This window comes from Schistocerca cancellata, chromosome 8 (assembly GCF_023864275.1).
Source record: "Schistocerca cancellata isolate TAMUIC-IGC-003103 chromosome 8, iqSchCanc2.1, whole genome shotgun sequence".
Lineage (NCBI taxonomy): Eukaryota > Metazoa > Arthropoda > Insecta > Orthoptera > Acrididae > Schistocerca > Schistocerca cancellata.
In genome coordinates this window covers 498,636,350-498,653,011 of record NC_064633.1, presented here as the reverse complement: position 1 = coordinate 498,653,011, position 16,662 = coordinate 498,636,350, and the positions used below count along the sequence as shown (strand labels likewise).

Here is a 16,662-nt window from a genome sequence, read left to right as displayed (position 1 = left end):
CATTAACAATAACTCTGGTTTGGAATGTGCATAATACAAAATTTATTCGGCCTGTTACTATATATTTATTTATATTTTGTTTCTGAATCCTGCAAGTGTGAAGAAATTCACATTGTAACAAGTTAAAGACAGTTATTGTATTGTGCTTGTTTTATGAGCGATTGACCTTGTTGAGGGTTTCTTTTCTACATTCATACTGTTTTACAGTTACTCTTGAAAATCCTGTGGTCGATCTGTAACTTTTTTTGTGTTAATTGCAACCTGTTTAATCTGCACTTTCATGAGAATCAAATCAAAGTGAACAATTGAGTAGTTGGTAGATTATCATACACAATCATGACTTTGCCTTTTATTTATTTGTGTTTTAAGTAGCTACCCATTGAGGTGTCTATGAGATGTTGCATGAAAGGATAAGTATCCACCATTGCCCATTGCTTCAGTTAATGCAACATTTGATTTAAATTAAAAATATGTAAAACAAAATCTAGATATTCTAGCAGCAAAGAAGCTTTATTGAAAAATAAAGAAATATTATATGCCAGAATGAACTGATTCTGGAAACATCCCCCAGGCTGTGGCTAAGCCATGTCTCCGCAATATCCTTTCTTTCAGGAGTGCTAGTTCTGCAAGGTTCGCAGGAGAGCTTCTGTAAAGTTTGGAAGGTAGGAGACGAGGTACTGGCAGAAGTAAAGCTGTGAGTACCGGGCGTGAGTCGTGCTTCGGTAGCTCAGATGGTAGAGCACTTGCCCGCGAAAGGCAAAGGTCCCGAGTTCGAGTCTCGGTCAGGCACACAGTTTTAATCTGCCAGGAAGTTTCAAATATTATATGTCTTCCTAATTATATATTTTATCTTTTTCCATTGTTGTCTTCCTAAGGAATTGTTTTGTCTCTGTGAAGTTCTTAAGAGCTCGTTAATCTATTTTGACACAAATCTTTTGTGTAATAAGTTTGTCAGTTTGTTCTCCTTATCCAAAGACACGGAACTGATTTTCTTGCTGGTTGTTATCACAGTATGACCAGGTGGCTTATAAATTCCATTTGCAGCAAGAAGAGCAGTCATGGATTGTCCCACTGAAAACAGTCAATGTATACAATAATTTCTAGATGATGACCAGTTTCACAACAAGTTGAAAATTCTTAATCTTCTTTTCTTATATTTTCATATCATGATAAGTTTTAAAATATTTCAGATTACGCCATTTTAGAATTCACAGTAACTTTTTTTATCATCTTTAAACTATGGAGTTTCATAAAAGGCATCTGTTCACAAACCGACTAGTCATTACCAACACAGTTACATTGTTCTCAGTCTTGATAATGTGCCTGTTGACAACTTAGAGAACATTCCAACAGAGTGGAGAGAATCATTAAGTGTCCCTGTACATAAAAAAGGAGATAGGGAAGATCTCAGAAACTGTAGAGGATTATCATTAGTCAATATAGGTTATAAGATCATATCTTGTTTATTGCTATGCCACTTAAAACCATGTGCAGAAAATATAATTAGGGGTTATCAAAATGGCTTCCACAAAAACAGATCCACCACTGACAACATATTTGCACTCAAATCAATAAATGAAAAAGTTTGGGAATATAAACAAAAAATACATTATCTGTTCATCGATTTCATGAAAGCTTATGACTCCATCCATAGACAAAGCTTGTGGAATATGATGACTGAATTTGGTTTCCCAATTAAATTGATAAATCTCTGCAAAGTATGCATGGATGGAAATACAAGCAGGGTTTTACTGTATGGATTAAAGTCTGGTGAGGAAACTCAAACTGGTACCTGCTGGGATCCTCCAAGAAAGCAAAATTAACGTGTTAGTATATGCAGGCCACATAGTGCTAATTGGAAACAGTGAAATAGAGATTAAGCAATTATTTGTGGAGCTTGCAACAGAAGCATCAAGATTTGGCGTGAAAGAAAAGACGAGAAAACAAAATACATGATAGTTCAAAGATGTAGAGATCAATGGGATAACCAATCACATCTAATAGTTGGTGGACACAAATTCGAGCGTGTTGAACAATTGAACAAAATAAGAGACAGGTGGAAATAAAAGCGAGACTGCAAAATACTAACCAAGCCTATTACGCAATACAAAACCTCTTATGGTCCAAACTGCTGACTAGGAAAACTAAAAGAAAGTTATAAAACACAATCATCAGACTAGTTCTAATCTGTGGGGCAGAAACATGGAGCTAATGAAAACAGAACACCACCATTTACAAGTGTTTGAGAATAAAGTTTATAGAAAAATCTTTGGTCCATATTATGACAATGAATCACAATGCTGGAGTAGAAGACACAACATAGAAATCCATGAGCTATCGCAACAACCAACGATAGTAAACATAATAAATGCTAGAAGACTGCAATGGGCTGGACATCTGATGAGAATGAAAGAAGATAAAATTGTATTAAGAATATTCAGGGAGAAGCCATATGGCAAAAGACCAAGGGGGAGACCCAGGAGTATTTGGCACAATGGAATTGATTGCAATGTGAAGGATTGGGAATAAATAGCTGGTAAGAGGCAGCATAAGACAGGAGCACCTGAAGAAATCATGTGAGATCGGCACAGGGGCTTCAGGTCCCTTAGAAGTCTACTACTACTATTACTGTTAATATTCCACCAAGGACTTTCTTTCCATTGCCTCATTTATTAATGTAGTTGATATTCAATATTAATATAAGAACATTAATAACCACATCACTCAATTGTCATCATTGTCAGTTTGGTAGTGTGTATTTTAGGAACAAATGTCATAAAAATATTCCTTCTGTAAATAAAATTTCCTGTGAAATGGCAGCAGAAAAAAAGATATATAGGCCACAAGATGGAAGTAGTAGGGATTGGTAGCCATCATGGCCATAAAGATTTGTATTGTTTATCACTGTTCAGTAATATTAGCAAGATGTTGAATTTTGTCCTCCAGACAGTGAAAACATCTGATTTGAAGTCTGAATCCAAAAGGCGAAACCAGAATGAATAACTTACAGTCATTTCCACATGAAAAGGCCACACTCTGGGCAATAGCACTATGGTCAAGACTGGACTCTTATTCAGAAGAAACAGAGTTCAAACACTCGCCCTGCCTTACCAGATTTTCCATTATTTCCCTAAATCACTTACAGTGAATGTAGAAATAGTTGTTTAAACAATCCATGACAACTTTATTTTTTCCAAAAGTTCTAATGCTCATCTCTAATGACGATGCTGAGACATTAAACTTTTGATATTCCTACCTTCATTCTGTCATCAAGAACTAAATCATTTTTACATACACATACATGGATGCCCATCACAATGAAGCAGATATTCTGGGCAAGAAAGTGGTAGGTAAGCTTTGGATAAGATCTTAGACATTTTTCTTTTCCATACCACATTTATACCATCCTGTATTCCTTAAATGATTTTTCCTGTCATGAAATAACTAAAGTCAATATCAAAACAACTGATCACTGGCAACCATATGTAATTTATTTCCCAAAAATTTGCCTGACAGGAACACAAAGATGATTTCCCCCGCCCCCTCCCCCCCTCTCTGCGGGTGCCTTCTATAAAAACTGGATACAAATCTTATGCTAATTGCAAACATTTCTTTTCTCTTTTTAAGTAGAACTGTTGTGAAAAGCGTCAGTTTGGATGTATGTTTCAATATCTGAAATTTTCAGGTCGCATGTATGATCATCATCTTTTGGACATGGTTGAATTGGGCATTGATTCATTCAAAAGTATCCACGATTTTAAAACTGTGAAACCAATGCTGGGTATCAAACCATGTATCTTATTTGTGGGAGAGCTCTTCGAGCATAATTATGAGTTCAGAAGAATAAAGAATCTACTGGTTGATCTTTTCCACAGGGAAAATGTAGAAGCAATCCGTTTGCAAGGTCTAGAACATGTTATAATGTTTACAGCTGTTGAAGATAAGCTCTACTTTAGAAGTTATAGGTAGGTATTTTTTAACTTCTAATTTGGATTTGTTTTTACACTTCACATTTTATTTGATGTATTATGTAGCACTTCTTTGTGTGTGTTAAATAATATTTGCTCATTGATTTATAATGTTTCAAAGTATCTAGCTTTATTATTCATGATATATTTATGATGTTTTAATTCCAGAAATATTATTCAGAATTTAAAAAGTAATTGTATTGAGTGTCAGTTCTTTTATCAACATGACAGCCACAGAGCACAATAAAGGAACACAACTTTTGTTGCAGGATATTATTGAAAAAGTCTGGAACAAGAATTCCACGAGTTGAGGTGGAAGAAGTTGGTCCGTCTGTAGATTTCAAATTGAGAAGAGTGAAATTAGCTTCTGATGACCTATTCAAGTTATCTTGCAAAAAGCCAAAGGAACTTAAGGTATTGTGCCAGTTCAAAAGTTAATGTATAATGTATGCATAGATGTATGTCCCTAATTAATAATGTAATAACTGAATCTAGGATTTTTACATGCTAAATTGTGCGACATTTCAGTCATAAAATTCCAATTCTAAATGCAAATTTTTACTAGCGATCTCACTTAAGTCACTTAATTATCAGGTTCCCAAAACAATTCACTCATAATTTTGTATTTTGTTTTTAAATGTTAATTCAATATTCTTGTTCATTACCAAGTCTTCCACATCAAGGTTTTCGGCTATAGTTTCCTCGAACAATGCCCTCAAGTGCATCATTCGTGTCTTTCAAAATGTCCACTCTTGCTTTTTGAAAACATTGCTCCAGTCGTCTCATGAGTGTCGTCAGGAAGTAGACGTGTCTGTTATGATGTAAAGTTCATACATGTACTGACTGTTTTAGTGGGACCCCTGAATAGAGAACAAGTGGAACCCATGCTTTCATCAACTTGCTTTAGTAAGTGAACAGACAGTGCCATAATGATGCAAAGTTTTCTGTTTTCTGTAGTGGCCTCATGGAGTGAAATATGGTTATGACTGGTGCTTACAGATTTAGTTTCTTACATGTTACTTGCTGTCTGTGTTCTGTAACTTAAAACTCCCTATAAATAATTTATGCGTGTAGAATGCCACACACTGAATATGAAAGCATTGAGTCATTGACAGCAAACGAAAAGAATGAAAGCTTGATAGCTTTTGCCAACACAGTGGGGGTGCATAGGTGTTAAGTTTGTGAGACACTAAATGGGAAATATTCGTAAGTGAACAAATTTGTATCTTGCTTTCAGAAAATCTTGAAAACAGCTCTGCCAGAATACACAGTTACATCATACACATTACCATACTTCGTTTACCACTCCCCTCCTATAATCACTAGTTGAGACATGGGGTCGAAAACTGAGTTGTATATTTCTAATAATATTCATTATGTTCGCAGTTTTTGCTGTTTTGCCAGGCTACTTTTCAGGTGTAAAAAGGGCTAAAGAACTATTAGCTTAACAAGGAGTGCAAGATGAACTTAATGTTGTACAAGATTCTCCTCGTTCCTGACGATATATATGAGACATCTGTTAGTAGTTTCATTCAAAATAATGTAAACTGAACCTTGTATATATATATGATGAAGGTGAATATTCTTAAAGTACTCTCATAGAGATCAGACTTTCCAGTACATTGTTCTAGATACAATTTTATAAGATGTTCATTGAACTTGGAAACAACATAATAGTAATGCCTCCACAGTGCCATAAAAATTCATGTCTCTTTTTTTACATGAAGATACCAGTGGTTCACCAATAAACTGCTGTTTCACTGTACCATTGCTATCCTGTAGTTCCTTGTCCGTGGAACTTTCTACATGCCGCTGAACATGATTTCATTGATGGTATTCATCAGTATTGTTAGTGACATTACTTATAACAGTTATGTCACTCAGAATACTGTAACCACCAAACTGTATAAGAATTTCATATGTTCTCCCAGTGACCATTTAGGATTTTGGCATCTTGGCTGCAGATACAACAGTAATTAAACAAATCGAACAGCAGTACAAATCACACAAGCTACATGCACCACTGTATGTGACATTCTGAACACCAAACTGCTTCTGCTTATGTAATGGCCATGAGACAGGCACCCAGCAGGTAATTAGTGCAGTGGTCGTAGCTGTAACTGCTGCACTTAAGTAGTGTGCATTGCTTGGAATTTTCGAAATTATTCACATAAATAATTGAGATGGACGTAATTCTACTCCGTTTGATTTTTGTTTTAGTGATTGATTTATTTGGTTTTATCAATTTTCTTTTGTATACCTTACTTTGGTTATTTTTTATTCCTGATGGTGAGATGGTAGTGTTTTACATTGCAATATTTCATTTCTTTTTTGTTATACATAAAGTGTCAAAACATTTCTGCAGAAACTATCATGGGAGCTTTTCCATTTCTTTTAGATGAACAGATGTTGTCTAAACAGACAATTTTATAATGAAAATAAGTCTCTAGAAAGATAAGAATATTGCTGAATATTTTCCTCTCATAATGGCAATGAACATGAGTGAGTGAGAAGAGGTGAAGGATGACAAGGAGCTAGCTACTGAGCTTTGAGGCTTCAGAGTGTCAGACAGTGCATCCGGCGATGTTAACAATTGCTGTTAGAGACATATGGGTGTTTCAGATGAGAAAACTATAATATAGGCCTGATATCAACAGCGTGATAAATTATTGAGAGTTCCTGGAGACATGGTGCTACTTAAGGTAGAGATATAACAAGGAAGAAAGGTATACAACTTGAAAACATCTTGGGTGATACATTAGCAATTCAGAGAATTATACAAAAATAATGTAAACAAAGCATTGAAAGTCGGCCATTGAAATATTGCTGATATATGCAGTTTATTAGTTGTTGTTGTTGTTGTTGTTGTTGTTGTCTTGAGTCCTGAGACTAGTTTGATGCAGCTCTCCATGCTACCCTATCCTGTGCAAGCTTCTTCATCTCCCAGTACTTACTGCAACCTACATCCTTCTGAATCTGCGTAGTGTATTCATCTCTTGGTCTCCCTCTACGATTTTTACCCTCCACGCTGCCCTCCAGTGCTAAATTTGTGATCCCTTGATGCCTCAGAACATGTCCTACCAACCGGTCCCTTCTTCTTGTCAAGTTGTGGCACAAACTCCTCTTCTCCCCAATTCTATTCAATACCTCCTCATTAGTTATGTGATCTACCCATCTAATCTTCAGCATTCTTCTGTAGCAGCACATTTCTAAAGCTTCTATTCTCTTCTTGTCAAAACTATTTATTGTCCATGTTTCACTTCCATACATGGCTACACTCCATACAAATACTTTCAGAAACGACTTCCTAACACTTAAATCTGTACTCGATGTTCACAAATTTCTCTTCTTCAGAAACACTTTCCTTGCCATTGCCAGTCTACATTTTATATCTTCTCTACTTCGACCATCATCAGTCATTTTGCTCCCCAAATAGCAAAACTCCTTTACTACGTTAAGTGCCTTATTTCCTAATCCAATTCCCTCAGCATCACCTGACTTAATTTGACTACATTCCATTATCCTCATTTTGCTTTTGTTGATGTTCATCTTATATCCTCCTTTCAAGACACTGTCCATTCCGTTCAACTGCTCTTCTAAGTCCTTTGCTGTCTCTGACAGAATTACAATGTCATTGGCAAACCTCAAAGTTTTTATTTCTTCTTCATTAGTGGTGATTAAAAATATTTATTCTTGATCAGATATGGCAGAATTTCAGAATAACCCTTCCGCGTGACACCCCACTTCAGATTCAGTGGGCCAAATCTGTCCAACTGATTTACTGGTTGGCACTGCAGTCCTAGTAGAACCTCGATCTGTTCTGTCGCCTGTATCTATTTTTCTCTGTCCATTGTTTTCCTTCCCCAGTTCCTGACTCCCATTGCTTTGAGGTCCTCTTCCATATCTTCCAACCACCTTTCCTTGGATCTTGCTCTTCTCCATGTCCCCTTGGGCTTTCGTATAAACACTTTTGAGTTTCTTGTCTTCTCTGTATGTGACAAGCCTGTTGTATTCTTCCTTGCTTGATTTTCACAATATTCACCTGTCCAAATGGTATCTGTAGTTCTGCGTTTGTCCTTTTCTCAAGATTTTTTTCTTGCTTACTGCCCTAAATATATGTCTCACAATCTTCTTTCCCATCTCAATAACCAGCCTCCTTCCTTTGTGGTTATCATCCAGCCTTGTAATCTATACATTACACTAGGTCTTAATGCAGTCAAATACATTTTGATTTTCATTTTCCTACTAACTTTTCTGGACTTGAATATGTTCTGCGAGGTATGATAGTATCAGTTTTCATGCTAACCTTAATTGAATTTGTAGTGCTGTTGTCTTTTCTTCTGTTGCTATCAAACCTAGATATTTAAACTCCTCCACTCTTTGATATTGTTTCTCATTTATTTTTATGAAGCCTCTTCCCTATCCCTAGCAGGATCTTCATGCACTTCCTTTTGTCTTTATTCATTTCCAGTCCTAAGTTCTTTGCTGCTCCAACTAATGCACCATACCCTGAGGTGTCAGAAGTCAAGAGATACTGCCCAATATCATGTCAGACTCCCTTTTGCCCAGGATAGTCAAGCCATTCAACATGGCATGGGCTCAAAAAGTCATTGGAAGTCTCCTGCAGTAATATTGAGCCATTCTGCCTCAATGGCTGTCCATAATTGCGAAAGAGTTGCTGGTGCAGGATTTTGTGCATGAGCTGGCCTTTCATTTACGTCACATAAATGTTTGATGAGATTCATCTGGGCGATCTGGATGGCCAAATCATTCACTCGAACTGTCCAGATTGCTCTTCAAACCAATGCCAGACAATTGTGGCATTCCCCATTGTCATCCATAATAAATACATCATTGTTTGGGAACATGAAATCCACGAATAGCTGCAAATGGTCTCCAAGTAGCTGAACATAACCATTTTCAGTCAACAATTGGTTCAGTTGGACCAGAGCACCCAGTCCATTCTGTGTAAACACGGCCCACTCCATTGTGGAGATATGACCAGCTTGCACAGTGCCTTGTTGACAACCTGAGTCCATGGCTTTGTTGGATTTGTGCCACACTTGAACCCTACCATCAGCTCTTACCAACTGAAATTGGGACTCAACTGACCAGGCCACAGTTTTCCAGTTGTCTTGGATACGACTGATATGGTCATGAGCCCAGGATAGGCGCTGCAGGCAATATCAAGTCATTAGCAAAGACGCTCTTACCAGTCGTCTACTGCCACAGCCCATTAACACAACATTTTGCTGCACTGTCCTAATGAATACATTCATTCCATGTTCCACATAGATTTCTGCGGTTATTTCACACAGTGGTACTTGTCTTTTAATACTGACTACTTTTCACAAGCACCGCTGCTCTCGGTTGTTAAGTGAAAGCCGTCGGTCACTGCTTTGTCAATGGTGAGAGGTAATGCTTGAAATGTGGTATTCTCAGCATACTCATGACACTGTGGATCTCGGAATATGGAATTCCCTAAGGTTTTCTGAAATGGAATGCCCCATGCGTCTAGCTCCAAATACCATTTTGCATTCAATGTCTGTTAATTCCCTTTGTGTGGGTAATCACATTTGAAACCTTTTCAAATGAATCACTGAGTATAAATGACAGCTCCATCAATGTGCTGTCCTTTTATACCTTGTGTATGCAATACTACCACCATCTGTATATGTGCACATCACTATCCCATGTCTTTTGTAATGTCAGTGTACCGTATTTACTCGAATCTAAGCCGCACTCGAATCTAAGCCGCACCTGAAATTTGAGACCTGAAATTCAAGGGGAGATAAAAGTTTTAGGCCGCACCTCCAAATCGAAACAAAGTTGATCCATTGTAATATGAGACACAATTTAGGTCGAACGAATGATGACACAGCTACAGTAGTTTGGTTCGAGTCGTAAGCTTAGCAGTTAAGCTTTACCAGGTAGCCATTGCTACGCGTCAGGCGCTCCGTCCGTATTTATACGGATACCCTTCCTTTTCCACGTGCTTCGTCTGGTTTGAATCGATTGCTTATTTTGCTTTGATCTGATAAGTGCCGTTTTCTATGTTATAGGTGTGTACGTCAGTCGCTCTAAGCTGAAAATGCATTACTATACTGTGTCATGCATTGTTTGTCGCATTCTGATAGTGCGTGTTTACGGCCTGTCGCTGCTCGCGGCATGGCTTGCTTTTGTGCGCGCTACCGCAGCCTACAATTAAAAAAAGAGAGGAATCGTCTCATTAGCGAAACAATGGCAAGAGACTGCTATTTGTTGTTACTTACACTACTGCTTTCTTTGATAATGATCAACAAGAACCAAATAATAGACTGTGTATGATAGAACATGTTCTGAACGAGAGTTTGGCGAAAATTTTTCTCCGTTTGAAAATCTTTGCGGCCGCTTCTTTAGTACATCAAATTCTGCACAGAAATTAGTCATCTTAGATTTTAAAATGTAGTCAGTTGCCGTGCTTCATTTATGACTGTATCACTATTAGGCATAAGAGTAATACGAATATAAACATGACACGATACGTGTATTCTTCCGCGTTTGCTGTTGTCTCACTCTAGTTTCGTAGTTTATTAGGCAGACAAGATTTAAATGAGATAGAAGCAAACACGAAAGAATATATGGCAAAATGTTTATATTCGTATTCTTATGGTGAAGAGAATACTGCATGTGATTCACATTTCATCAGGTTCCTATTAGCAACCGTCTTTTCTCACAGGTAGGAAAAAATTCAGAACGTAGAGTTGGCCATATTGACAAAAATCCCAGTCTTGCCAGTCGGATTTTCGTAGTACATCGAAATTCTGCTACATTCGAAGATGAACAATACGGAATTTGTATTTACTTCGTTGGATAACGTATGAAAATGCAGTGGTCGAAACTCAGGCGGAGAAAAAAAGCTTGTCTTCCAATTTATTTATTTTTTTTAATTTTATTTACTGACGCAGATGTTTTGGCGCCAGTATTTATCTTTGTGCCTACAAAGGATGCCCGTGTAGCGCTACATATATTCGACGGCAGAAGTTAGTTGTGGCAGCACCTACCAACATTTTTCAGAACTTCCGCTTGCTTTGCACTCGATTCTAAGCCGCAGGGGGCTTTTGGATTACAAAAACCGGAAAAAAAGTGCGGCTTAGATTCGAGTAAATACGGTAATTATCTTCAGAGCTCTGACATTCCTTGCAGTTAGTGCTAAATCATGAGCATATGCCACCACCTAGACCAGCCCACTAAATGTTGTTCCCCTGGGTCTGTTGACATTTGCCGAATTATCTTCTCTAGTGCTAAATTGAAGAGTAACATAGAGATCACGTCTCCTTTCCACAGCCTCCTCATTACATGAAACTCTTCTGACAACTTTTTTTTTTTTTTTTTTTTTTTTTTTTTTTTTTTTTTTTTTTTTTTTTTTTTTACTTGCAAACTGTTACTTCCATTGTCATTTCCATCAGCCTCACTAATTTTAGTGGTATTCTAAAATCCTTCATTTTTGGAGAATCTTATTTATGTGTAGGCTGTCATATGCTTGTTTAAATTCAGTGTACAACTGATGCAGTTGCTTGTGGTATTTATAAAAACACTTATCTCGATAAAACTTTATGGTCTATTGTGGATCCATTGTCCTAAAACAAGAGTGGTAATCTCCCAATATCCTTCCTCCCCCTACCCCACCCCACATTATAGTCTAGTTGATAAACTCTTAGTAAACACCTTGTACATTGCATCCAAGAGAGTAATCTCACAGTTGTAGTTGCACTCTTACTTCCCACATTCATTATGTAATGAGCAGATTATTCCCTCATTCCACTCCTTAGGCATTTTATCCGTTATCCACATTTCTTTAATTAATTCATTAACCCCAGCCTCCATCTTCTTTCTTCCCAATTTTAATAATTCAATCACTATGCCATCTTGTCCTACTGCTTTATTATTCTTTAAGCTTCAGTCTGGTGGTTTGTCGTCCTCCTCATCCAAATTTAATTCTACTTCCAGTTCCAAATGTGGTTCCTTCTCTTCCTCACCTTAGGTTTCCTCTCTGTTAACTCCACCCATTACCTCCAACCATTTCCATTGAGCAATTCAGTAACATATTCTTTCCAGCTTTCCAAAGCCTTGCTTTTATGTCGAATTAGTTTTCCATCTTTATCCTTATAGAAGACTTCTCTCTGTTGGAATCCTCTCTTCAGTTCTCCAGATCTTTCATTTAACTTCCATATCTCATTATTGTGTCTCATTTTATCCAACTGCTCTATCTTCCCCTTTCATACTCCCTTTTCTCCACCCAATGTAACTTATCCACTCTTTTACTCTTCCCTCTGTGGTTTTGTGGTGGTAGTCATGTTTTCATAGCAGTATTCGTTGTCTCGCTCCATTTCTCTCTTGGCTTACCAGTGAGGACTCCTGAGAAATCCATTTAATTATTCATCTGTATTTTACCCTCCCCAGCACTTCCTCCATGACTACACTGATGGCTGTTTCAGTATCTCACATTTATGATGCACATCCCCTTCCTTCCTGGTGTTCTTTCTTGTCTCGATAATCTCTTCTAATATCTTCTTGTATTCTTCCTGCTTTTCTTTAATTTGAAAACTTTTTTTTCGCCATCTCTTTTTGTTTCTGGCCAGAGCTCTCATCTGTCTGTCTCTGACCCACACTAGGTATGACGTGTGTTCATCCACCACTATACCACTACTAACTTCCATAATGTCTGGTGCATGCAGTTTATCTGCAGTTACATGATCTGTTTGGTTTCTCATAACTCCATCTGGTGATTCCATCTGCCATGTGCTTTTTGCTCATATAATCATCTTCTTCCAACTGGTGAAGTGTGTCAGCCTTAGCCCATTATCATTACTGACTTCATGGAGGCTTTCTTTTCCTATTGTGTTTCTGCTGATCGCACACTTTTACCTGGCCCCTGATCAGAGAATGCTGAGAGCAGAAGCTTGCATTCAGCTGATAGCGCATTGGCTGTTGGGACGTCTCACCTCTTTCTCCTAGGACAGCCAGCTTACAGCTACACCTTATAAAAGAAAGAAATGTCTAATGGGTTAATTCATGACAAAAGGGCACAAAATTAAGCATCACCTTAATGTTTGAGTAACTGAAAACAGAAACTTATACTATGAAATATGTATTTTTCTGACAAATGTAAATAATGACTAGGTAAGAGAAAAATTTATGAAACTGAGAGTTGTTTCCACTGCAGTTGTCCGTGGCTGAGTCCATCCGTGAGTCGTCAGATTCAGTGGTGCTGCCTGGACTCATGTTAATAACAGCATTGTCAACAGCAATTTGCTTAACACCGTCACACCTCCAATAATCCTCCTCCAGCTCTTGCACCTTTTGGAGTAAGATTCCAAATCTTTGCTGGTGATAGGCTTATAGGCAGTGTCAGTGAGATTTAATAGGTTTCTAGCAGACGTCTCCCTTGTTGTATTTTGTTCTCTGAATTGTATTTTAATTTGGCCCATGCAAACTCAATTATATTCATATTGCAATTTTATGGTGGAAGTCTGAATTTGCGGCCTTTACTTGCGCCCAGTTGGTTCATTACATGCAATTTTTCGGAGAGCCAGTTTTGGAGAACTAACGTGTACAGGTCCTCCTCCTGCATGCTGTCATCACTTAAGACCCTTTAGTTTGTGGCCACTTGACCAGTGTCGCGTTGGTGTCATATTTGGTCAGTGGTTTATCGACTGCCTGCAATGATATACTGCATTATGGAAAATAGTGACAGACTATGAAGGTAGATTTGCAAGAACCTTTTCCTCATAACGTTTGTCAAAATTCACGGAACTCACTTGCATACGGTAGTCCCCCTGCAAGGATCTGGCCCAGAACTGGAGCTGTGCTTTCTTTAGAAATCACTTTTTGGAAACGACACATCCTACAATGAGCCTCCTTTAGGCACTTTCCCACACTTGGACACCCACCACCCCTTGACTCTGTCAGCATTCGCCGTAGGTTATTTTATTGTCTACTTAGGTCTCGTCAAGATAGAAAATTTATTATGTTTTCCAGAATACTGTGTACACAAAGATCCAACCAACGGATACTAATAACTGTAAGTAAAACAACAAAATCTATCGCATAATGTGAATGATTCTTGCCACACTCCGAGCCTTATGTTTTGTTTATACATCTTGCTACATTACTTCCACACTGGTGCAGACAAACAATAAATATGTACCATCTGATAATGAATCGTTAGGTGGTTCGAAACTGGTAATGGGATAGTAAAAAAATTGAAGAACAAAACAAAAGGCAACTGTTTGCAGTGAGTTCAAGAAATCTTTAGAAAATTTGTGTCCCTGATTCTCTGATATTTCTCATTTCAACTACAAAGCAAGACCACCAGAACACTGTGTCTGGGTGTTCTATTAATAAAAGTCTCTTATTTTGGACCTTCCACTTAAAGCCCATAGACTTCCTTAATTTTGTCAATGAGGTAGCACTCCATTTCCAGTTGATTTTATTTCTAAGTACAGGCAGCAATCTGCTTATGGTTAGTACATTCTTCTTACAGGTATAAAATCTTAGATTGTTTCTCTAATTTCCTTTTTATTAAAATCATCGACTGAAGTCAGAATTTCACCACTTTTTCACCAAGAGGCGTAAATGAAAAATAATTCTTAGAAAGTTGGACTGCATTCTGCACAGAATACATCGAAATGAAGTTAAATTACATTAGTCGTTACAAAGAATTTACTGTTGTGCTTCTATCAACAACGGTTGGACAGTAATAACAAATGTAGTTTAGAGTATTTCGCAAGTACAATATGCGCATTGTAATTTTGCTCTACATGCAGAGTGCTGAAAGCGGAGGAAATGATGTGATAGGTGGAATACATTCATTCACTCTCGGACGTCAACACACAAAATGTCAAGTTATGTGCTGCTAAGAGATGCTGAAGATATTTTGAACAACTGTTTGATGTAATAAATCTGTATTGTCTACATAAAGTATTTTAGGTACTAAATGCTTTGTGCCTTTATGCATTCCTCACAATAAAAAAAGAAACTGGAATAAAGCTCAAAGTAACAATATGGTAATAGGTAAAACTGACAAAATTGTAATGGAGAAGAGGATGTATTAATTTGATTAATGAATTATGCTGGATTAATAATTTGATTTACTATGTTCATCTGAAGATCGAAATGTGGTTATCTCAGGAAATTATTTCTGTACTTGGCACGCATTACACAGCAAACAAATAAATGAATGTGAAACTTACCCCTTCTTGCCAGTGGTAGCAGGTGATTAGCCAGAATGAGTCCTCAAAAAATTTGTCAGTCTTTTCAGGCTGCTCTCACTTTTTCCTGTATACATTTCTGTCATTTTAATACGTATGGAGCAGGTGTAACAGTGCCTTCTGCCTCTTTTCCTTGTCACAGCACTGAATAACATTCAGCATCACTTTACTACTTTACACTATTCTCCTCCTTTCACATCTGAGTACATGGAGTTGAAGGACCAGGTACAGCCTCATCACTCATTTTTGTAAATAACAGTGTGTATCACAACCAACAACACCACACACGAATCAACAATAGATTCTTAAAGGCTACAGCACACAATAGTGTTATGTTGCTAAGGTTAGCAGAGAGCGTAAACATTTCAGAGCCGCATCAAGTCAGCTGACTTGCGCTGATCACAGGGGGAGCCAGGTAAAAGTGCACTGTAAATATATACTTCTTCTTTCCCTATTTTTGCATTCAGATCTGCAAGGACATTTTCATATTTTGCCTTTGAACTTTGTTGATTTCCTACTTTAGTTTTGAGTGAAATGCATCCTCCTCATATTCCAGAAAAAATTGTGCCTTAAATCTCAATGAACACAAATTATCACTAACTGCTTTGAAATTAATTACATTAGCCTTGTGTAAGCAATACCCTGTTGTTCTGTATCCATTCCACTATGCTTCAAAAAATGTTTCCCCATTTCAGCCATTCCAAGTTCTTCCCATCATATTTCTTCTAGTGGAACTGTTTTCACTCTAGACTTATTCATTTCTTCTCCAGTTTCATGCAATTTGCCAGGTATTTTAAATGTACTTTGATTCCAGATGGCTGTCATAATATCCATTTTCCCACTCATTAACGTTTTTCCTTTCTTATCATCATCGTGTAATCCGTATCCTTCTGAGGCTGATATGTGATATCCACAACAATTAAATTTTATGAGGTGATGTTAGTCACGGAATGTACATCTCAAAGACAGATCACCAGCCATAGGAGGAAGAGCGTTCATTGCAGCTGACAAAAATATTTTCTGTATTGAGGTCGAATTTGAGTGTGTCAGTGAAGTTACCAGGTTGTATATAACAGATGTAGGTGAAACCAAGATAGTTGTTGGATGTTTTTACTGGCCACCTGATTCCGCTGTGACAGTTCTAGAATCATTCAAGAAAGTCAACAGTCAATAGTGGGTAAATACCCAGATCCTGCGATACTAGTTGGAGGCGACTTTAACCTACCGAGTATAGACTGGGATGTCTTATGGATTCATTGCAGGGGTTACAGATAGACAGTCAGGTGAAATACATATGAACATGTTTACTTAAAACTGTTTTGAGCAGGTAGCTCAGTAGTCCGCACACAATGGAAATATCTTAGACCTTGTAGCTGCAAATAGGCCAGACCTTATTGACAGTGTCATTATAGGAACGGGGATTAGCAATCATAATATCATTA

General features: G+C 37.5%; 1 protein-coding gene across 1 annotated transcript in view; it reads left to right on the top strand.

Annotated features, from left to right (window-relative positions):
• The window catches only part of LOC126095115 (ribosome production factor 2 homolog), a 54,949-nt gene that overhangs the window by 32,442 nt on the left and 5,845 nt on the right, over positions 1-16,662 (top strand). Inside the window, exons 4-5 of the mRNA XM_049909824.1 lie at positions 3,686-3,965; positions 4,238-4,382. Coding sequence (XP_049765781.1) covers positions 3,686-3,965; positions 4,238-4,382 — 425 coding nt within the window. The remainder of the gene's footprint in view (positions 1-3,685; positions 3,966-4,237; positions 4,383-16,662) is intronic.